This window comes from Symphalangus syndactylus, chromosome 24, assembly GCF_028878055.3.
Source record: "Symphalangus syndactylus isolate Jambi chromosome 24, NHGRI_mSymSyn1-v2.1_pri, whole genome shotgun sequence".
Lineage (NCBI taxonomy): Eukaryota > Metazoa > Chordata > Mammalia > Primates > Hylobatidae > Symphalangus > Symphalangus syndactylus.
In genome coordinates this window covers 43534455-43558217 of record NC_072446.2, presented here as the reverse complement: position 1 = coordinate 43558217, position 23763 = coordinate 43534455, and the positions used below count along the sequence as shown (strand labels likewise).

At 47.8% G+C, this 23763-nt stretch overlaps 1 protein-coding gene across 1 annotated transcript in view; it reads right to left on the bottom strand.

The window, feature by feature from the left end:
* The window catches only part of TGM3 (transglutaminase 3), a 52186-nt gene extending 33057 nt beyond the window's left edge, over window positions 1–19129 (bottom strand). Inside the window, exons 1-5 of the mRNA XM_055265559.2 lie at window positions 19060–19129; window positions 4477–4650; window positions 3889–4128; window positions 3177–3295; window positions 1280–1408 (exon numbers count right to left, since the gene is read on the bottom strand). Of these exons, the coding sequence (XP_055121534.1) occupies window positions 1280–1408; window positions 3177–3295; window positions 3889–4128; window positions 4477–4650; window positions 19060–19066 (669 nt within the window). The 5' untranslated portion in view covers window positions 19067–19129. The remainder of the gene's footprint in view (window positions 1–1279; window positions 1409–3176; window positions 3296–3888; window positions 4129–4476; window positions 4651–19059) is intronic.
* Between the last annotated feature and the right edge of the window lie 4634 nt (window positions 19130–23763).

Here is a 23763-nt window from a genome sequence, read left to right as displayed (position 1 = left end):
GTGCCATCATAGCTGAATGTAACCTCAAGCTCCTGGGTTCAAGTAATCCTCCTGTCTCAGCCTCCTGAGTAGCTGGGACTACAGGTATGTGCCACCATGCTTGGCTAATTTTTGTTTGTTTGTTTGAGATAGGGTCTTACTCTGTCACCCAGGCTGGAGCACAGTGGCATGATCTTGGCTCACCACAATCTCCACCTCCTGGGCTCAAGTGATCCTTCCACCTCAGCCTCCCAAGTAGCTGGGACTACAGGCACATGCTACCATGCCCTGAGAATTTTTTTTTTTGTAGAGACAGGGTTTTGCCATGTTGTCCAGGCTAGTCTTGAACTCCTGGGCTCAAGTCATCCACCCACCAAAGTGCTGGGATTACAAGTGTGATCCACCGTGTCTGCCTCTGCTTGGCTAGTTTTCTTTTTTAAATTTCTGTAGAGATGAGGTCTCACTATTTTTACCCATGATGGTGGCAAACTCCTGGGCTCAAGCCATCTTCCCACCTCCATCTCCCAAAGCACTGGGATTAGAGGCGTGAGCCACCACGCCCAGACTGGATGGAGACATTCTCTACACAATGAGTGCAGAGCCATAGATGCCTCCTAGGGGATCTAGCTTGTGTGTGTGTGTGTGTGTGTGTGTGAGAGAGAGAGAGAGAGAGTGTGTGTGTGTGTGAGAGAGAGAGTGTGTGTGTGTGCGTGTTGTAGGGGCACAGGCCTTTTCCATGGAGGCCTTGTTCTGGTCTGACTTGCACGCCGTGTGCTTTGAGCAAGCCACTTCAGTTCTCCAAGCTTGTTTCCCCATCTAGATCATGAATGAGGCAGCCTACCATCTGACACTCTGGGCTGTGCTCTGGGCCGTGGAAGAGATGAGGTAGGCAAAGGAGGTCACCACCTCCAGCTCAATAGGGGGTCTCGCTTCCTTTCCCAGGAGGCCAAATGATGGAGCAGAGCCCTAGCTTTGCATTCTCCCATCCTTGGCAGGCACTCAAAGAGCAAGTTCCCTTTTCCTCTGAGAAAGGCTTCATGATGTGGTGGAAAGGGCTTTGAAGCTGGCTGGACCTGGGTCTGGCTCTGCCTCTGCCGCATACTCACTGTGTGCCTCAGGCAAGCCCTGTAACTTAGAGGGACCTTGTGCTCCAAGTTGGTAAAATGCAGATGTTCTAACCACCAGCTGTAATTGGTGAGGCTTTAATGAGATGACATATATAAAGAGTGTGCGTGCCTAGCCCATAGGTGGTGTTCAATCTATGATGACAACTAGTTGTGATCGTTTTCCTGTTACTCACCATGGCACTCAGCACCCGGCCAACGTATTTGGGGTCATTTCTGCGGGCCACATCAGTAGCAGCGTCACGGCGGAAATTCAGACTCCTATCCAAGATCGAGAGGCAGATGCTCAGAATGTCTTCTTCAAACTGTTCAGAATGAGAACATACATTACAATGAAAGAAATGACAAGGAGAGTTGGCTCAAGAAGGGAACTACACTGGAAAGAACCACAGGAACTATCAGATCCTTTGACTCTGTGGCCTCTGGAACTGAGAGCTACTGAGGACAGCCACCACACCCAGCCCTCAACCCCGCAAACTCATCCAGAGCACTCGCTACACACAAGACCCTGTGTATTTCCTCAAAGGCAGCTTTTGAAACAAAAAAAAAAGAGAAAAGGATAATAAATAAAAATTATTAAAAAGAAAAAAGCATAAGACCTTGTGCAAACTCTCTTAAAGTGAATGCATGGGAGGTGGCCTGGTCTAGCCGATGCCCTGGCTGCCACAAACCTCAGGAGCAAGCTGTTTAGCCTGTCTGGCCTCGATTTCTCCATCTGTATAATCAGGTCAAACTCATCTCAGAGTTTCCTTCTAGCTCTGCCTCCTGTCCTTTTTTTTTTTGAGATGGAGTCTTGCTCTGTCACGCAGGCTGGAGTGCAGAGGTATGATCTCGGCTCATTGTGACCTCCACCTCCTGGGTTCGAGTGATTCTCCTGCCTCAGCCTCCCGAGTAGCTGGGATTACAGGCCCGTGCCACCACACCCAGTTAATTTTTGTATTTTTAGTAGAGATAGAGTTTTGCCATATAGGCCAGGCTGGTCTCGAATTCCTGACTTCAGGAGATCCACCCACCTCAGCCTCCCAAAGTGCTGGGATTACAGGCGTGAGCCACTGCACCTGGCCTGCCTGCAATCTTGAGCATGTTACTGAGACACCTGGAGAACTAGTTATAAAAATAAAATCTCTTGCTAAAGTATATGTATTTGAAGCCTTTTTCACAAAATAAGACTTAATTGAAGTCATTGCTTCTCAAACTGAGAAGGCCGAGCTCCTCTTGCCTTAGGTCTTTGCATTTGCTTTTCCTTCTGCCTCATGCTCTTTCCCAAGGTCTCTGTCTGGTGCCCTCATCTCCTTCCGGTTCCTGATCAAAGGCTCCTTTCTAAGTGAGGCCCTCCCTAACTATGCCATCAAAAAAAAAAAAAAAAAATAGCCTCTCTTCCACTCCTAGGTGCACTCTGTGTCCTATCCTTCTCTTTTTTTTCTTCCTCCCAGTAAAGGAGATAGCCAACTTGCTCCAGTTGACTACAGACAGGGTCTGTAGATGGTCCAAGCACACATCTTTCTGATATCCAAGGCACTCTGCCCGAGGTGCTTTATTCTAATGCTTTTGGCTGGTGGATAAAATAAAAGGTGGAGGGCATCCCTGAAAGTTTTCTAAACTGACCAAATCTGAGAACTCTGTAGACTCAAATGGGGATTGCTATAATAAAGGACCAAGAGGGTGTGGCTTGGAAAGGCTGAGTGGGCACACTAAGGAAGTTTCATCACATTGTTACATGGAATGAAAAACAGAAGCTACATTACTGTCCCAGTGTCTCTAGGGGGCCTTATATTTATTTGTGCATCCTGGCACCAATACAACTTCATCGCATCAATTGAGTTATGTGTGTCTTCTGTCTTGCCCACTAGATTGCGACCCCCTCAGATCTGTCTTATTCATCTCCTGTATCCTCAGCGTGGATCCCAGGGCCTGACACATAATAGGTGGCCAATGAAAGTCTTCTGAATGCATGAACAAATAGAAGGGCAGGCAGATGGATAGATGGGGGACTTCCTATTGATCTGTGGGGCAAGCTGCTGAGATTCTTGGGTAACAGGGACATTACCCTTAGCTTCCTTATGATCCTTTTACCTGTCCAAAGTTCCAGCCAATCATGCCAATTCTGTTTGTGCTTCCCACATAGATGATGCCAGCATCTTCCTGAACATACTCTTCTCTCTCAGCGTGGTTACCCATAAAGACGCTATCCACTATTTGATACAAAAAGCAGACACCAGGGGCTAGAATCCTCGGAGGACTGTAGGGATCGTTCCTCCTCTCCTCCCACTCCTGAACCGGCCTGGGGGTTGGAGCAAGCCCCACCCTTAGCCCTCCCCTGACCCTTGGGCTGTAATTCTTCCAACTCCAATTGTGGGAACTATGAACTGGAAAGAGAAGCTAGGATGACCTGAGGGTCTGAAAATGAGACCCCAGGGATAAGACACCTGCTCTTTCTGGCAGAAAGCTATCTCCATGCTGTGGAATTATACTGTGGTATTGTCCCTTAAAATGAACCATGCTATGTAGTTTGTAAAAGCTCAATGTGATCTCAACAATATTCCCAGAAGAAACAGCAGGATATCCATTTAATGGTGAGGACATTGGGGCTTAGAGAGATAGAGGGACTGCCCAGACTCAGACAGTTGCTTAAGTGTTAGAGCTCCTCATTTCTAGCTTCTGCGCCCTTTCCACATCCCATGGACTTTCCCTAATCAAACTTGAGCCTGTGAAGATCATTTCCCCCATCCCCTTTTTCTTTTCTAGCTTAGGCCAGGGCTGAGAGTGTGGGTGGTTAGACACCTACCGTTCAGCCAGGGGTTAAAAAGCAGTATGAACGTCCCAAGTTTCACAGAGGAGACGCCGCCCTGGGAGAAGATCTGCAGGGCCATTGTGTACCTTCCTATGGGTGCGCTGGCAGGACTGGAGATGGTGATAGTCAGAGTATTGCCATTGCTGGCCTGAAGCACCGCACTCCAGCCACCGCTACTGCCATTGGAGAGTGGAAACACAGCTTTCGTCATGGCCGACTCTGAGGGGTAAGGCCCTGTCAAAGAAGACAGAGGTTGAGAAAAACCAGCAAGCACTGGTCAGACTGTGGAGAGACCAGGTTCCAATACAACCCCCCTCTGGGGGACATGAGCCAATGAAGCGCCATATTCTACCACTGGAAGTAACTGGAACGAACATACAGGCCAGATCCCTCTTGATTTGAGGAGGGTGATTCTCAGGCTCAGAGATGGACAGCAACTTGCCCAAGGCCACACTGAATCAATGACAGAGCAAGGCTAGAGCCCAATGCCAGTGGCCCCAGTGTGGTCCCCATCAGTCCTTGAATGCACAAGGGCTACTCAGGTATGTGTGTGTTTGGGCAAGGAGGGGAATGAGCAGGTACCTGTGGAGACAATGAACTCCAGTCTTTCGTCAGAGCCAAGGCCTTTGTTCATGATCATTAAGACCTGGAAGTTTTGGCCTCTCCGCAAGATGAGCTCCTGGGTGGAGAACTTGTCTGTGTGATGCGCTTGTCGGTTGAAGGCCGTCTGCCAGTTGATACTTTGGACTCCTAGAGCTGTGAGGCAGAAAGGAGAACCTGAAGTCCTAGGAGGCAAGGGATGGTGGTGTGGGGGAAGGGTGTAAGTTACCAAAGAGCAGCTTTGGGCTGAGGCTCGTCAAGGGCAGAGCCAAATTCCTAGAAAGAATCACATTAAAATCCAAAGACCTTTATCTTGCATAGCAAGAACATCACAACCTATTCCCATTCAATCTTTCCAGACTCAATATGCCAGCTCACAGGATGCAACATCATAGAAAATGCTCTGCCCTTTCAGACAGCTGAATCTCTGTGCATCCTGTTCCCACAGCTGAGAGTGTCTTTCCCCCCTCCATCTGCTGAGCTGTCACTCGGCCCTTAAGGAACAGGCCAAATGTTCAGTGGAGCTCCATCCAATAAACAAGGAGAACTATGTCACCAGAGCATCTACGTTCTGTCTGCTTTCAGCATTTCTCATTGCTTTGTGGATGGGGGCTCCAGCAGAACTGAAGGGAGGCACTGGGCATGGTGGCTCACGCCTGTAATCCCAGCACTTTGTGTAGCTGAGGCAGGCAGATCACCTGAGGTCAGGAGTTTGAGACCAGACTGGCCAACATGGTGAAACCCCGTCTCTACTAAAAATACAAATAATTAGCTGGGCATGGTGATTCACCCCTGTAATCTCAGCTACTCAAGAGTCTGAGGCAGGAGAATCACTTGAATCTGGGAGGCGGAGGTTGCAGTGAGCCAAAGTCACGCCATTGCACTACAGGCTGGGCATCAACAGCAAAACTCTGTCTCAAAAAAAAAAAAAAAGAACTGAAGAGAGGATACCTCTCTCACACCCATCACCGTGGTTTGGCTTCTTTGTTGTCCCCTTGTGTGTCCCCAGACACCAAGCATGTTTCGCCTCTCCAGTATCCAGCAAATGTTTACTTTTGCATCCTTTACCTTCCCTGTATTTGCAACACCTTGGTGTTGGCCTGGGCCTCTGATGCTAGGGAGGCTGGCAGAGACTCTGAGCAGTGTTTCTAGGCCTAGTGAATGGGGAATCCTCTGCCCAGAGGGGGCTTGCAAATGCTCACTGGCAAGAGCTGTTTATAGGAGCAGGTCAAAGGCCATGAACGACCTGGGTAAGACCCGAGGACAAACATCTCAAAATCCACCCTCCTGATTCATTCTCACATGGTTGTGAAGATGACTGAGCTAAACTGAGAAGGGTTTATGAGAGATGCCATGATGTACCAGGTGTTCACTGATATAAACTTTTTGGGAAATCTTCCTACCAGTTATGTTTAAGAGGTTACATCACCCATTCTTCTGCAAACCAAACTGGTCTCTGTCTCTACAAAGAGGCCACGGCTCCAATGAGAGTGTGAGGGTGTGTTCCAGTGCCAGACACAGCTCTTTTTTATATGTGTCCATCTCTCTGCATCAGAACATCCCTTCTTAATCTTTTATTCTATTTTATTTTTGAGGCAGGGTCTGGCTCTGTTGCCCCAGGCTGGAGTGCAGTGGTGTGATCTTGGCTGCAACCTCTGGCTCCTGGGCTCAAGGGATTCTCCCACCTCAGCCTCCCTAGTGGCTGGGACTACAGGCCTGAGCCACCACTCCCAGCTAACTTCTGTATTTTTTGTAGAGACAGGGTTTTGTCATGTTGCCTAAGCTTGTCTCAAACTCCTGGGCTCAAGTGATCTGCACGCCTTGGCATCCCAAAGTGCTGGGATTACATGCATGAGCCACTGCACCCGGCCCCCTCTTGATCTTTATATTCTGATGCCTAGCACACTGCTTGACTGTATTAGGATAATTAGATAAATAAATGGATGAAAGAATAAATGAATAAAGAAAGAAAAGACTAATGTCATGAGATGACCATCATGACAACAGCTCAAAATTTAGTCTACAAGGAAAAGTGAATATGAAGTATTCATTCAATAAAAATATTAGAGCAACTATTATTCATAGGACATTGTATGAGACACAATGTTGGGAGTGTGCACGTGTATGAAGTGTAGTTATAACTCTCCAAGAGCTTCAGCAGTGGATAAGACAAACATAAGTGATCATGAATGATGGAATGGGGTAAATCCAGGAAAGGTGTATGCGAGATGCAGGCAGGAAAAAAAAAAATCACTTTCAGTTGTAGGTATCAGGAAAAGCTACACTGAAAATGCTGGTCCTTGAAAGGAGAGAGAATGTTGTCGGGTGCCCATAGAGCTGCCTGCATTCTAGACAGTGGGAAGGAGAGGCCCAAAAGCACAAGAGAAGGAGTGATGTTATTTGTCTGGAGCATGGGCCCTGCGTGGAGAAGAGAGAAAGGTGAGACGGGAGCGAGTGGGGGCCAGGGCAGGACTGGGGAGGGGCTTCCACTCAAGAGCACTGGAGATGGGGCAGAGGGTCACCATAGGTACCCTCTCCAGTAAAATGCAGGCTCCCTGGGATGGTGAGCCAACCTGCCATTGGAAAGAGGGGACTTAAGAGGTGAGCTTACTCCCAGCTCAGGGGCTACAATTCATTCATTCAAACATCCACTCACTCATTCATTTAACAAATATTCATTGAAAGAATAAATTAATAGGTTTTTTCACAAATTCAGGGAAACTGAGACATTTGTGCAATCAATAAGGATCTGTTGAATGAAGGGAAGAAATAAGGTAGGACAGAAAGGACAGAGGGAGCAGGGGGAAAATGAGCATTCCTGTACCCGAATAACCAACAGAGACAGCCCAGAACTCAGACACTGGCAAACAGTGAGCCCTAGATGGCTGTGTACAGCTGATAGATGCCAGATCTCTCTAGGGAAACGGCCCCCAACTTTCTCCCCTCTCCTCCTGCCAACCTTGCTCACTACTTTCTGTGCATCCCAGCCAGTTGAGATTTGGTAGAGCTTTACTCACTTTAGAAAAAAGAAGGGCTGGCTGGGTGCAGTGGCTTACACCTGTAATCCCAGCATTTTGGGAGGCCAAGGTGGGTGGATTATTTGAGATCAGGAGTTCGAGACCAGCTTGGACGATATGGCAAAACCCCGTCTCTACTAAAAATTAAAAAATTAGCCCAGCGTAGTGGCGCACGCCTGTAATCCCAGCTACTCAGGAGGCTGAGGCAAGAGAATCACTTGAACCTGAGAAGCAGAGCTTGTAGTAAGTTGAGATCATTTCATGCCACTGCACTCCAGCCCGGGTAACAGAGCGAGATTCCATCTCAAAATTAAAAAAAAAAATAAGAAAGAAAAGAAAAAGAAAAAAGAAGAGCTCTAAAATAAGAACCTCTGGAAATATTTATATTTAAGAAACAGGAACTCTATGGAACATGTGGTTTCAGACCTCTTGAGCCTTCCAAATCCCAAAGGATGCATGTCGTTTTCCAGATAAAGCTCACTCTAGACCATGAGTTCTTTGAAAGTAGAAAGTCTGTCTCCAGATGGCTCTTTGTCCGGCACAGTGTTAAGGAAAGAGGGGCGGGGTACTCAGCATCTCTTGCTGGCACCTGCCTCTCCCAACAGGCCCACACCCTTCTTTGTTCCACCAAAGCTCATGCATTGTTTGCTGTGGCTGTGTCAATAGTAGAGGCCCCTCCCATTCATCCCAGAGACCAATGTCTTGTCCCTAGAGAGGATGAAAAAGAAAAAAACTGAGCTCCAGGGTGCCTCCCAACAGGGAAACCTGCAGAAAGAACATAAGGGGCACTTTGCACGCCCCACTAGGTCAGACCTGGGGTGACTGTGGTGGTGGTGATCATACTATTAGCTGAAGTTTACTGGGCATTTGTGTGCCAGCCATCTTCCAAAGTGTCTATGTGCATTAGCTCATTAACTCTGTGAGGCAGGCACTTGTAGACGTCCTGTTTTACAGACAAGGAAGCCAAGGTGTAGAGAAACCAGGTACCTTGGTCGTTGTCACCACACTCCACAGTGGAGGACTGCAGGCTCCAGAGCTCGCGTTCGCACTCATCATCTCTGCCTTTTCTGACACTAAGTGTGAGCCCCAGCAGCACCAGCGAGCCTTGCTCCCTGTTAGGGTGGCTGTGGGATGTGCGAGACTGCTCCGAGCTGGGGGAGGAGGAAAAGTGGGGCTCACTTTTGTCATCAGCCTTCTTTATGCCAACTGCTACGTGCAGTCCACAGAACACATTATGTATGTGGTCAATGAAATCTTACACTGAGGAACCAAGGCTCAGAGAGACCAGGTAGTTTAACTGAGGTTCTTATTTGAGAGCTCTTCTTTTTTCTTTTTCTTTTCTTTTCTTTCTTTCTTTCTTTTTTTTAATTTTGAGATGGAATCTCACTCTGTCACCCAAGCTGGAGTGCAGTGGCATGATCTCAACTCACTGCATGCCTGGAAATTGGCAGAGCCAGGATTCTGAACCCAGGTGTGGCATAATGAGAAATATGTATTTGATCTCTGCTTTTTCTTGGCACAAAGTTCCTGAAACCCTTGGAACCTCCAAATTGATGGGTGACTTTTTGTATGCTAATGAGATGACTGGTACTGGCAGCTCCTGGATAGCCTCATGATGGGAGCTGGTTGCCAGGGGAACCAACCAGTGATTAGAGACTTGGGACTTTCAGCCTCATGCCCACTACCCACTTCCATAGAGGGGAGAGGGACTGGAGGTTGATTTTGTCACCAATGACTGATGACTTAATGAATCATGCCTATAAATGAAGTCTTCATAAAAACCCAAACCCCAAAGGATGGGGCCTGAGGAGCTTCCAGGCTGAACTCATGGAAGTGCTGGGAGGGGGGTATGGGGGCTCTGTGCCGCTCCCCACACCTTGTCCCAGGCATCTTTTCCATCTGTCTGCTTCTGAATTGTATCCTTTTATCATAAGCTGGTCGTCCGTTTTCCTGAGTTCTGTGAGCTGTTCTAGCAAATCTTCGAACCTGAGAAGGGGCTGGTGGGAACTCCCGATTTAAATCTGGTCCGTCAGAAGCACAGGTGACAACTTCTGAAGCACTGGCATCTGAAGTGGGGGCAGTCTTGTGGGACTGAGGGGTGCGTGCACTCCCTGTGGGCTGTGTGCTAACTCCAAACAGTGTGAGAATTGAGTTGAAGTGTAGGACACCCGGTGGGTGTCCACTGCAAATCGCTTGGTATGAGAACAAACCCCACACACTTGGCGGTTAGGAAGTATTAAGAGTAGTCTGGAAGAAAAAATGGTGTTTCCTTTTCACCAGGCCTTACTGACTCTACCCTGTCACTGTGGTCCCGGATCCTCCTTCTGGAAGAGGGTCTCATGCAGGATTTTGAGTCCAGAAGTTGCCCTAAGTGGTGAGGGGCCCTCATGCTGCATCGTCCACCTGCTAGCATTTGGATTCTGACAGAGGGGAGAGAGCAAACTCCTGGAAGAAAAACATCTCTTCCAAAAGAGCCGTCTTCAGGGGAGCTGGACAAAGGGGACAGCCTGCCCTGCATCCCCGAGTAGGGGCTGCCAGCTGAGAGCGTGCTCATCAACCTTCCGGTGTGGTTCTGAACCCTTCACAGGCTGCCTCCGTCAGTCATCGTCCTGTCCCTTAACCCTAGGATTGCTCTGCCAGCCCCCAAATCAAGGATCCAATGATCTTGTCTCCCCAACCCCAAAGCCCTTGATATGTCACTCATCACAGCCCACCCTGTCCGAATGTGGAGGGAAAGAGAGGAGGGGAAGGTACTCAGCTGTCTAAGGTTCTCAAGTTTACAGCTTTATGTATATTTCCAAGCCTCAGGGCTGTCTTCTGCACCAGTCTGGGTGAAGGGAGGAGAAGAAGAGACAGGAGTCACATGAGTCTTAGAACTGACTCATCAACGTACACACTTAAAAGACATGAGCGGGAAAAGAAACCTTAGAGACCAATCACATACTCCTAACCCTTATTCCAGATGCAAGCACATGGAGGCCGGAGAGGTGGTTTGCCCACAGTGTGACATCTCCAAACTCTGATTCCGTGCCACCTCCCTGAGTTAATGCTTAACTCCAGTGTCAGGCCTGGGGCAATTTCTCAGATTTTTTTTCCTGAGAACATCAGTGCCAGCAGCAATTCTAATGTGGTGGACTGCCAGATAAATATCTATCCCGATGTTCACTCGCTCCTTCTTTCCTGGTAATGAAATCCCCCATGTGTACAGGCACTACTTTCCCAGGCTCCACTCTGGCTCGGTGGCTGTGGGGTAAATTTAGGCCAAAAGCTTATAGGCAAAAGTTATAGGTATTAACTTCCAGGAACTCTGTCTTTTAAAAAATTGAGGTAAAATTCACAACATAAAAATTGCCATTTAAACCGTTTTAAAATGTACAATTCAGGGGCATTTAGTACATTCACAGTATGCAATTATCTCCACTGTCTAGTGGCAGAGCTTTTTCATCACTCTCCAAAGAATCCCCCACTCCATTAGCAGGAACTCCCCATCTCCTCCTATCCCCAGCCCCTGCCAACCCCAACTCTTTCTGTCTCTATGGATTTGCCTATTCTGGGCATTTCTTTTTCTTTCTTTTCTTTTCTTTTTTTGAGACGGAGTCTCCCTCTGTCGCCCAGGCTGGAGTGCAGTGCTACGATCTCGGCTCACTGCAACCTCTGCTTCCCGGGTTCAAGTGATTCTCCTGCCTCAGCCTCCTGAGTAGCTGGGATTATGGGCATGCGCCACCATGCCCGGCTAATTTTTTTGTATTTTTCTTTTTTTTTTTTCTAATTTTATTATTATTATACTTTAAGTTTTAGGGTACATGTGCACAACGTGCAGGTTTGTTACATATGTATACATGTGCCATGTTGGTGTGCTGCACCCAGTAACTCATCATTTAACATTAGGTATGTCTCCAAATGCTATCCCTCTCCCCTCCCCGCCCCCCCACAACAGCCCCCGGTGTGTGATGTTCCCCTTCCTGTATCCATGTGTTCTCATTGTTCAATTCCCACCTGTGAGTGAGAACATGCGGTGTTTGGTTTTTTGTTTTTTGTATTTTTAATAGAGACAGGGTTTCACCATGTTGGCCATCCTGTTGTCGAACTCCCGACCTCAAATGACCTGCCCACCCCGGCCTCCCAAAGTGCTGGGATTACAGTCGTGAGCCACCTCGCTTGGCCCTATTCTGGGCATTTCATAAATTAACAAATGGAATCACGCAATATGTGATTTGGGTCTGACTTATTTTACTTAGCGTAATGTTTTCAAGGCTCGGTCATGTTGGAGGACGCATCAGTAGCTCATTCTTTTCTTATGGCTGAATGAGAGTCTATTACATGAATATTCCATGTTTTGTCGATGCATTCATCAGCTGATGGACATCTGGGTTGTCCCTACGTTTTAGCTACTGTGAGTAGTGCTGCTATGAATGTGCACATGGTAATATTTGTTTGAATACCTGTTTTCAATTTTTTTTTTTTTTTTAGGAAACCTCTTTATATAAACAGTTGGCAAATGCCTTTTGCCTGTTTTCTTCCTCTTCTTCCATTCTGCTGTCTGGAGTGACGTGAACAAGCCTCTAGCAGCCATCTTAGACCATTCAGGGTCATACATACCCTAGCGATGGTGGAGAGGTGACTGGACAGAGCTGGGGCCTGAGGATGGTGCCACCACCTGGCCTGCCCAGAACTGCCTGCATCCAGGCCTCTCGTGTAAGGAAGAAATAAGCTTCTGTCTTATTTTTCTAAGCTATTGTTTTTTGGGGGGGTTCACTGTCAATCATAGCCAAACATAATCACAAATATGTTAGTGTAACCCCTGCCCATTTATTCTGTGGTCCCTCTTTGGCAGGGGTCACTTGAAAAGCACAGAGAAAGACTCCAGACTGTGAAAGGGAAGTTGCTAGTCAGCCGTCTCAATCCTTATCAGCCTGGCTCTGTAATTGAATCACCTGTAGCAGACGGGTGAGAATGACTTGGTCGCCGGGTGTGTGATGGGGCTCCCATCTCCTGTTCTAGGGAGGACCACACCACAGAGGGGCTGACAGGGGGCCCAACATGGAGTGATGCTACTCTAGTGGCTGGGACTATCCCTAGCCCCCACCCAGACTACTTCCCACATCTTTTCTCTAGACATAGATGCATTTTTATTTTACAGAAGTCTGGAGTTAATGAGGGCTGATAGAAATACTAAAAAGTGGCTGGGCACAGTGGCTCACACCTGTAATCCCAGCACTTTGGGAGGCTGAGGCAGGAAGATCACCTGAGGTCAGGAGTTCGAGACCAGCCTGGCCAACATGGCAAAACCCTGTCTCTACTAAAAATGCAAAAATTAGCTGGACGTGGTGATACATGCCTGTAGTTCCAGCTACTTGGTAGGCTGAGGCAGGAGAATGGCTTGAACAGGGGAGGTGGAGGTTGCAGTGAGCTGAGATCTCACCGCTGCACTCCTGCCTGGGCGACAGAGGGAGACTCCGTCTCAAAAAACAAAAACGCTGGCCGGGCGCGGTGGCTCACGCTTCTAATCCCAGCACTTTGGGAGGCCGAGGCGGGCGGATCACGAGGTCAGGAGATCGAGACCACGGTGAAACCCCGTCTCTACCAAAAATACAAAAAATTAGCCGGGCGTGGTGGCGGGCGCCTGTAGTCCCAGCTACTTGGAGAGGCTGAGGCAGGAGAATGGCGTGAACCCGGGAGGCGGAGCTTGCAGTGAGCCGAGATCGCGCCACTGCACTCCAGCCTGGGTGACAGAGCAAGACTCCGTCTCAAAAAAAAAAAAAAAAAAAAAAAAAAAAACGCTGAAAAGTATCTAGCTGGCTGGTTAAGCTCTATTGAGAGAGGCCAAATCAAGAAATCTATTTAATAGTCTTTACATACATGGATCTGGAACGGACACAAGGTTTCACATGGCTAATGCTTACTATGTATCAGTGTACTCTGATATTTTTTCTTCCGCCTTTTTTTTTTTTTTCTTGATGGCTGGTCACAGTCCACTAAACTGATTTCACAACCTGCTAATGGATGGCAACTGGCAGCTTGAAAAACAGTGATGTAATCTAGTATGCCCACATGACAGGTCAGAAAGCTGAGGCCCTGAAAGGGGAAGCCATCTACAGAGGTCACATAGTTGAAGCAGATCTTAGCCCAGAAGCCGGGTCTCAGATCCTGGTCACCGACAGGCTGTAAGTCATCCCCCTTCCTACTCCTAGACGCTGGAAACATCTTTAGCTCCTGGCTGGCCCCTCCTCTGGTTCCAAAGACACAGGTGCTTTCCTGTTCAGCACCCATCTCTCTCTCCTTTCTCTCTTTCTAGCCTGTGCCATTTCCTTTTAACTTCCCCCACATATCCTGACATTTTCAAGCCCTGTGCAGCACAGGTGGCACAATTTCTTGGCATTCAGGCAGAGTAAGGGGCTGGTGAGGATGAAGAGAAATGAGCCCTGGATTGGTACCTGGACCAGTGAGAGGCCCTGAGCAAGGGTCTCAATGTCTCTGAATTGTACTTTTCTCACCTGTAGAAGAGGGACAGTGAGACCTGGAACATCTTCCCTCTTAGGGTTATTGTTGGGATTCAACATATACCCATCACTAGCACCGGGGCCCCCAGAGATTGGGGGAAACTAATATTGTTGGGATCCCATATGTAATGGCAAAAACAACCCAAGAGTAGAAGAGGCTTTGAGCTTTTAATGGGCTGCTATTGAGGACCTCTTATGTGTCAGACACTGAGCTAAGCATTTCACCTGCGTTATGTCTTTTAATAGTCACGAAATACTGACTATTAAAATGATGTTGCTATCCCCATTTCACAGATGAGGGCCTTGGAAGTCCAGTCAGGTGAAGTCACTTACTCAATATCACACGCTCAGGCAGAGGCTGGACTCAAGCCCAGACTGAAAGTCAATTTTGCCTGACCAGATATGACCCCAAGCTGCCGCCCTGTAGCCAACCAAGGCAGCAATGACTTAGACACAGGTCTTGGAGGGGCCATCCACAGCCTACTCCCTGCCTAGACACCCTATGGTCAGGGCAAATGGAGAAGACAGAAGGACTTCTCTTCCTAAGAGAGAGTTTAGAATCTCTGAGACCAGAGGCTCTCAACTCTAGCTGCCCAGAAGAATCACCTGGAGAATGTTCTATTGGTCTGAGACCCATCCCAGGCAAACTCAATTAGAATCTTTGGTTAGGGATGACACTGGCATTTTCTTTCTTCTCTTCTCTTCTCTTCTTTCTCTTCTCTTCTCTTCTCTGCCTTCCCTTTTCTTTCTTTCTTTCTTTCTTTCTTTCTTTCTTTCTTTCTTTCTTTCTTTCTTTCTTTCTTTCTTTCTTCTTTCTTTCTTTCTTTCTTTTCTTTTTCTTTCCTTTTCTCTTTCTCTTTCTCTTTCTTTCTTTCTCTTTCTTTTCCTTCCTTCCTTCCTTCCTTCCTTCCTTCCTTCCTTCCTTCCCTCCCTCCCTCCTTCTCTCCCTCCCTCTCTTCTTTCCTTTATTTCTTCCTTTCTTCTCCTTTTTTTTTTTTTTTAAACGGAGTCTCTCTCTGTTGCCCAAGCTGGAGTGTAGTGGTGTGATCTCAGCTCACTGCAACCTCTGCCTCCTGGGTTCAAGCAGTTGTCTTGCCTCACTGTTACCTCAGCCTCCCAAGTAGCTGGTACTACAAGTGCGTGCCAGCATGCCCCACTAATTTTTGTATTTTTAGTAGATGAGATTTTGCCATATTGGCCAGGCTGGTCTCGAACTCCTGACCTCAGATGATCTACCCGCCTTGAACTCCCAATGTGCTGGGATTACAGGCGTGAGCCATTGCACCCGGCCAGCATTTTCTTTAAAGCTCTCCTGGTGATTCTAATGTGCAGCATGGACTGAGACCTCACTACCTTAGGCCTATTTATCATCTACACTTATAAAAGCTCCTTCACATGAATTACCTGACCAGAGCCACCTGGCAGCTATAGGAAGGAGGCAGGGGAGGAGTCGCTGTCCTCTTTTTACAAATAAGGAAAATCAGCCTGAGGGAGGGGAAGGCTGACTCCTTCTGACTCCATCTCTCAGCTCCTACCAAGATCCTAGGGCCTTGTGCCCTCCACTGCTAATCGAGATTTCCTAACTTCAGCACACACCCCAGCCTGGCACGTGGGCCCTGGGGAGGATAATGATTGCTCCATCTGCAGAGACAGCCCTGCGGGGCGGAGCCAGCATGAAGTTACTTGAGGTGAACAAGGGAGGTGCTCAGGTATGAAGACTTTGGACTTGGGAATGGATGAAGGGAGAGCGGGGAGGACTTGTGCTAAGAGACGCTTAATGGAGAGGGTACCCTGGGAATCACCCCTGATTAGAAAATGTAATTCATCTCATAGGGTTTTTCTTAAATCCCCCCAAGACAAGGAGAAAACAGACTCATGAAAAAAGTTTCCAGGTAATCATAAGCACCCATGAGGTGGATACTGCAATAACCCCATTTTGGAGATGAGGAAACTGAGACACACCAGTTAAGTGACCTGCCCAAGACTACTCATCTCGTAAGGGGCAGAGTGGAGACTCGATTCAGAGAGCACCTCTGAACCTGCACTCTTAACCCGTCAGCTATCCTGTAAGGAATCCTACAGGAACAAACGCTAAAATACGGGCAGCTGTCATTCCCGGTGGAATGAAGCTGCTCATGGGCTGTCTCTAAGGAACAGGGAGTAGCCACTGTTCCAAGTGGAAGAAGGCCACGGAACCGGGCAGAGAGGAGGCAGCTGGTCCTCATTTCAAACACTGAGCAGCTGGAGTCACAAGACTCTGAGCCCAGAGGGGCGATCTCCTTTTCAGAGAGAGAGTAGATATTGCCTTGGTCCCAGTGCCAGATACAAAAATGTGAGGATGCCCCAGGAAGCGCCTAGAAGATTTACAGAAGAGAAGGAGGCCAGAACCCAAGAGCAATTCCTGACCGCTTCCATGGGAGGAAGGGCGACTGATGTCCCAGCTCTAAGGAGAACGGTTTCGTGGCAGACCCAGACGCTGGGAATGTTACAGGTCCTTTGAGGGTGGAAGAAATGAGGCCTTGAGATGGGAAGTCCCTGAAGCCAAGGCCGGTGCTCTGCCCGGAAAAGCAGTTGGCAAGAAAGCTCGCTGCCCCAGTGGGACAGAGCCATTAGTCCCCAAAACAGAGGTTCTGGTCATTTGCAGGCAGAAGCCTGTGGTTCAGGTGTGTACCCCGAGGACTCTGCCACTAACCCAGGGCTTCCAAGTGGCTTTGGGGATGGGGAACCTTGCCTCCCCTCCACACTGGGGCCCTCGTCTGTGCTCACAAACTGCTCTCCCATCCACTCTGGGGATGCCAGGCCACTTGGTGCAGATGACTGCCAGGCCTTCCTCCACTACTTTCATTTCCAGCCACAGCCCAGGCTGCCTTCTCTACCAAGGGGTGGAATAATGGAACCCCTTCTGATTGCAACAAGAACCTTAAATTAGGAGCTGGACACAGAGTCCTCTCAAAGCAGCACACATGTGATCCTGATAGTCCCCTGCCTCACACCTGCTCACACTGACATTTATTTTCCTGTTCCCTCTGCCCTGCAAAACCTCTCCAGACCAAGTCCAACTCATTGTCCATGACCAAGTGCCATTCATCTCTCAGAGTCTTCCCTATCCCAAATTCCAGACAAGACTAATCTCCTTCTCTTGTTGGTCCCCATAGCACTTGTTTTGTATTTGTCATGCAGCTTAATAACAGTCTGCCTTGCATGCTACTTACCTAAAAAACTGGTGTTACAAAAAAATACCAGACTAAAAGCTACAGAGGACAGAAACCGCATCTCATTCACCTCCATATTTCCCACTGCACCTGGCACAGCTCTTCTCCCTTAGGTGTTCAGTGAATAAATTCATTCATCCAAGAAACACTGATTGGGAACTTCCTGGCTGAGTGACTCGGAGCTGAGCTAGGAACTGCAAGTGGGACGAATTTAAGGGACTGAATGTATTCACCTGTCTCTCCACCACCTTTTCAAAATTGATTTTCTCTCAACCAGCCTCATTCTGTTGTGACCTTAGAACATCTCTGGTTGTTAACAGAGACATTTCATCATGGCTAACAGCGGGTAGGCCATTCCTGGGAGTTCACGGGAGGTCCTGCACAGGCATGGGAGTGCACATTCCTGGGGGCTGGGCACGTGCCTGTCCACTCCCTGGCCCTGGTTTCTTTTTGTGGAGAAAGAAAAGTCGGTACTGGAAGGAACCTCAAAACGCATTCATTTCAAACCTTTCATCTTGAAAACTTGAGGCTCGGGGGTGGCAGAGAACACACAAGCAGTTGGTCACAAAGCTCAAATCAGAAGCCAGGTTCAGAATTGCTTTTTCATGTTCCAGATGTTGTGTGCACTTATGTAGGAGCTCAGCTCTGGCAGCAGGACATGGTGGAAAGGGCACTGCTGACACCTAGCTGGCTCTGTGATGGATTCACTGTGTGTAAGGTTCCACTCCTTCCTGGGCCTCAGCCACCTCCTGGAGGGAGGGAGATGGACTAGATGACATCTGACCTCCCCTCTTGCTACAGTGTGTAGGGTCCAGAGATCCTCTTCTTAGCATCCCAGCCATGCTGTACATTACGGCAAGGAATGGGAGACAGGGGAGGGGGCCTAATGTGCAATCACCTGTCCCAGTTTTTGTGGCTTCCGAAGTAGCCAGCATTTGCCTCTTGCATCTGGCTCAGTGATTTCTTTGGCCAATCTTCCAGCAGCCCTAATCGCCATTCACAATATTTTACAGGTTTGACTCATACCTTGTTTGTATTTAGTGTCCCTGTCAACCTACTAGGCTGAGCACACAAGACAGATAATAATTAGCATGCTGCTTAGCAGGGCTGCTGATTAACAAAGGCCCAAATCCTGGACAGTAAGCACAGAGCGGGGGAAAACCTGCACTTCCTGTTGTTCTTTGTAACCCCTGTTCCCTGGTGCTCTCCTGCGGACCAGGACATCTTGTGGCACACCTGCTCCTGCTATGGGGAGGCTTCAGCTCATCAAGTCACTTACACAGAGCCTGTCTGATGCTTCCGATGTGTAGTTTACTTAGGAGCATTCCTAATGCTCCTAAGTAAGTTGATTTGAAATAAACAATGGTTTCTTTCAAATCAACTTACCTGTTGCCACTCTCACTCCCTGGCAGTTCTGAGATGTGCTTCTTTGCTGACACTGCTGACAGCTAGATACAGCTACACTGAGAAACACGAGACCTGAGTCCTGTCTGCTTTGGCTTTATGGGTGGCGACGGATGTGTAAAAGAAACACAAACACAAACAAGGCAAAGCTTGTCCTCTGCCTAAGGAGATGCGATCTCCAGCTGCACTGAACACCCTGCCCATTACTCAGAGCTACATTCCAATGATGTTCTACCCCAAGAATATGCTAGAGGGACCCAACCACCACTGAGAAGGAGCCGTCTCTGGCAAGCACCCTAAAATACGAAGTCTGGCCTTCAGAGCCCCCAAGGCAGGCAGCTGTCCTGGCCGGACACTCTGGCTTCGCAGGCTGGCCCAGGGGAAGCACAGGCTTCTGGCAAGGACCTGATGGAGAAGATGCCGTGCACTCACCAGCCATGTTTCGCCTTCCTCTGCCTCTTCTCAGGCTCCTCTGGGAATGGCACGGACAGTGCTGACAGACAGGCTGCCAAGGATTGCCTTACCATTTATAGGAGCCTCTCCTACACACCCCAATTAGAATTCTAATGAGGTGGGCGAGGCACCAGGTCATTCCTGTAGTGCCTGTAAACGTTTCACTTACGACAGACTTGTCACCCAATGGACGTGCATCATGTTTGTACAAGACCAGCTTGGGGAGAAGGGGGCAGATAATAAAGAAACTCAAATAGTTCGCTTTTATAATTTTATAAAATGATGGACTATTTCCTGGATTGTAGGGCTTAGGAAATGATGACATGCTTTTCTTGCTGATCCTGGGAAGTTCTCTCTGAATCAAAGAAACGTCTCAGCAGAACCCAGACGCAGAAAATTGTGAGGTCCTTTCTCATGATACACATATATTAGCATCTTCCACTTGCACAGGGAAGTGAGACACATCACAGTCCATTTGTTTAGGGTTGTAGTGTGGCATAAACCATTTGATCTGGAATTAGAAGCCATTGGTCCTGATGCTGGCCGAGCCCTGGGTGGTCTCCAACCCTTGAAGCCTGGAAGCCTTGCTTGTGGTTGGGGATAATCACTCCCACCGCTGTCAACTCACAAAGCTGTGGACACGATCACATGAGATGGCGCACATGGGAAGTGTATGCGTGTGTACCAGGGCGGGTTATACTGAGATCACACCTAGCATCGAATGTCAGTTTCAGTCCAGATTTGGGGGAAAATTGTTGTTTTTAATGAGGCAGCAGGAACAGCCTCTAACCTTATGCTTCTGCCATGTCTTTCTCAGACTGCAAGGTCTGTCGCTGACCCTCACTGGGCCCACGTTGGCCTCAGTTTAAAGGAAGGGTGTGGAGCGGGGAGAAGCTCTGACATTCTACATGTTTGGTTTGCTTCATTGTTTCTAAGGGCGTATGTTTTTTCAAAGTTCCTATTATTGATATTTACAAATATCAAGGTTTACAATGGACAAAGGAGCGAGTACATATTTTTTAAAGTGATGCTTCAAGGATTCACGAGAGAACAGAAATGTCCCAAGGCTTCCCCCAGCATCGCAGTGGGGAAGGAAGATTGAGCACCGTGATGACAAGGTCTTTAGGGAGAAGTGAGAATGTTTGATCTCGAGAAAGGGAAGACCGAATAGACAGGTGGCTTGGAAAATTGAAAAAGAGAAAGCAGTGTCCTTTCTCCGTCCTTTAGGCCCCTGAAGCCTTTTGTACATCTTAGGACCTCTATTACTGTTTGTATCCACTGCACTGGAATTATCTGTTTATATATGTCCCCATCTCCAGACTGAGCTCCTTGAAGGTACAGGTTGCATATCATTCAAATCTTCTTCTCAGAATCTAGCACAGGGCTTGACACATGGCCGGAACATGCACATTCTTGAATAAGTGAATCAATATCACTATAAAGATGGGAATCATAACCAGCGATTTAGTGCTTACTAATAATAACTAATTGATTTAGTGTTTACTGTGGGCAGGCACTGGCTAAACACTTTACATATATTATCTTTTCTCATCTTCATAGCAACCCTATGCAAAGGGGCTATTATTATTTCCATCTTATGGGGGACAGAGGGATTAACCTGAGTCTCCAACTACGAGATTCATACCCATATGTAAATGGCTCCAGAGCCTGTGTTTGCTTAACCTTGGAGGTCAGTGCCTAAATGAGGCAGCCTTTCCCAGGCCTCTGGGGCTCTAAGACAGCTGGCTGTGCACCCACGCCAGGCAGAATGGGATGCACTGTTGGCTCTGGCAGATGACTAAGAAAAGAGCAGAGGGTAGAGAGGGACATAGAAAGAGCCTGGACCCAAGAGGAGACTCGTGTGTGGTCTTGGCTCCTACCACGGGCACTAGCTGTGACTCTGGGTGAGGCCTCATGACGCCAAGTTCATCCTGCCAGAAAGCTGGAGGATAGCTCCATGAACGGCATGGGATGAATGGGTGTGAAAGTGCTCTGTGTGCTTCTGAGTGGGCTAAAGGAAAGGAGGGGTTTTGCTTATTATTGTGGTTGTTGCTGTTGGCCTGGGAGCCAAGGAAAATCAGACCCTGGGCACTCCTTTCAATGACCTGACAAGGAAAGCTGCAGAGGTGACAGGGAGGTGGTGCTCCCCTGAAAAGGGAACCTGAAGACACACAGTCTTGGCTCTGCCAAGTCTCCTCACCTCTCGAAGCCTTTGTTTCCTCAACTGTAAAACTGAGTGGAATTGCTCTGAGAATCAAAGGAGAAGGCAAGTGTAAAAGGCTCAGCACAGTGTTGGGCACAGCCCAGTGTAAGAAGTTAGTATTAATAATATTATATTATTAGCCTGGCCAGGTGCCATGGCTCGCTTCTGTAATCCCAGCACTTTGGGAGGCTGAGGTAGGACCTTGAGGTCAGGAGTTTGAGACTAGCCTGGGGAACATGGTAAAACCCCGTCTGTACTAAAAATACAAAAATTAGCCAGGCATGATGGTGCGTGCTTATGATCCTAGCTACTTGGGAATCTGAGGCACGATAATCACTTGAATCTGGGAGGTGGAGGTTGCAGTGAGCCAAAATCGCACCACTGCACTCCAGCCTGGATGGCAGAGTGAGACCTTGTCTCAAAAAAAAAAAAAAAAAAAAAAAAAAAAGTATATTATTAGCCTGAAAGGCCCTGAGTGCCACAGGTTTTGCAAGGGGTCCCATAGGTTTGGACAGTGGTGTCTGACCACTGACCACCTGGTCTTCTCTAGAAGGGTCTGTAGCTGGTCTTGATCCCAGAGTAATGTAGTAAAAAGACCCCTGAGTTGGAGTCAAAAGACCTGGATTCAAAGCCAGGCTTTGGAACTTGTCCACTGTGTGACGTTGGCTGAATTCTTTTACTTCTTTGGCCCTCGGTATCCTCATCAGCATGATCCACACACCTTCCAGGGCTGTCTTGGGGCTCAAAGCCATGGTGACATTGCGGGTATGATGCTCCTCTGTAGACAGGCTAGTGTTATACAGCCAGCTTCCCTTCTCCCCTCCACAGCTCCTCCAGCCAAGCTGCCTGTAGTCTTTGCAACTGACCAGCAGTAGGGCCCCAATAAGAGTCTGCCCTGAGTTACTTAATGTTGGGTACTGGAGGATTGCACCATGGCCACAGCCCCAGCCCCAGCCTGCAGGCAGACTGTAATTTGCAGCTGTGTCACAATTTCAGCTAAATGATTTTCAATTCATAGGTGGAGCCACCCAGCTACACAAAGGATGAAATTCCTGCTTGGCCACACTCTGCACCTCAGACCGCAGTGAAGACGAAGCATGCAGATATGGGCTTTTAAAAGAAGCCAACTGATCACTTGCCAATGTGGTGAAACCCCGTCTCTACTTAAAGTACAAAAATTAGCCGGGCATGGTGGCGCATGACTGTAATCCCAGCTACTCAGGAGGCTGAGGCATGAGAATCGCTTGAACCCAGGAGATGGAGGTTGCAGTGAGCCAAGATCGCACCACTGCACTCCAGCCCGGGCAACAGAGCGAGACTCTGTGTCAAAAAAAAAAAAAAAAAAAAAAAGAGAACAACAATGACCATGGGCAGGTCGTTGGGATTGTGTAAATTCTCAGAAAGGAGATGGACCAGAGAAGTCATCCAACCCAACCTCTTCATTTGACTAATGAGGAAACCCAGGTCTGCAAATACATAATTTGCCCAAGTTCACAGAATAACTGACCCGGATCCCAGAGCCGGAAGAGAGTGTAGGAGTCATTTTGTCCAACTTCCTCCTTTTACCCACGAAAACACTAATGTCCAAATCATCTGGAATGAGAATGCAGGCTTTCCAGCTCTCTGAGTGTGGTTCTTTCTGCTATGTCATTTTAGTCACTTCCTTTCTTTCATTTGAGAAACACATCTTAGAAAGTCCTATGGGGCCAGGTATGCAGGATAAGGGAAATATTTTTCAGCATGATCAATAACGGCAAATGTTGTTGTTAACATAGTTAAGCATTTGTACAATAAGTACAAAACTTACTTTATAGTCACCGTCTTATCTGATCCTTACAAGGCTCCCGGGAAGCAGATATGAATATACCTGCCGTTTTACAGGGGAGAAAGTATATGCCCAGATAGGTTGTCAGCTCTTTAAAGACAATGTCTTATTTTATTAATACTTGTTTGGAAAAAGAAAAAGAAAGCTTACTTTTCCTTCTTGTTATGTCACTTATGCATATTCATTATAGATACTAGAAAATAGAGCAAAACAAAATCATAGCATACAAACCATTTGTATTTTGTTGTACAGCATGCTAGGGGTTTCAAGTTCTTAGACTCAAATTTAAACTTTTGGATTCCAAATTTCATGTTCCTTCTCCTTCACCTCATGTTAGACATTAACAATTATAAATTTTAGTGGGGGGAAATGATTAAACCACATGTCTGCTGCATGCTTTACAGTAACTTGTACATATTGTACTTGGCTTTGTTTTTGCCATCAGAAATAGTATAAGCTGCTTGAGTATAAACGTGATTTATTAAGAAATCGAAAGGTTTGGGAAAGGGTGAAGGGCTGCCCAGGGGAGTGTGGTGAATGAATGAGGAAGGCAGAGCTGGGAGTCTGATGGCCTCAGGATCCCTCTCTAACCCACGCCCTGCGGCTCACCCACTGGTAGATTCAGAAGAAGGTGCTTCCTGTGCGGGCCATTTTC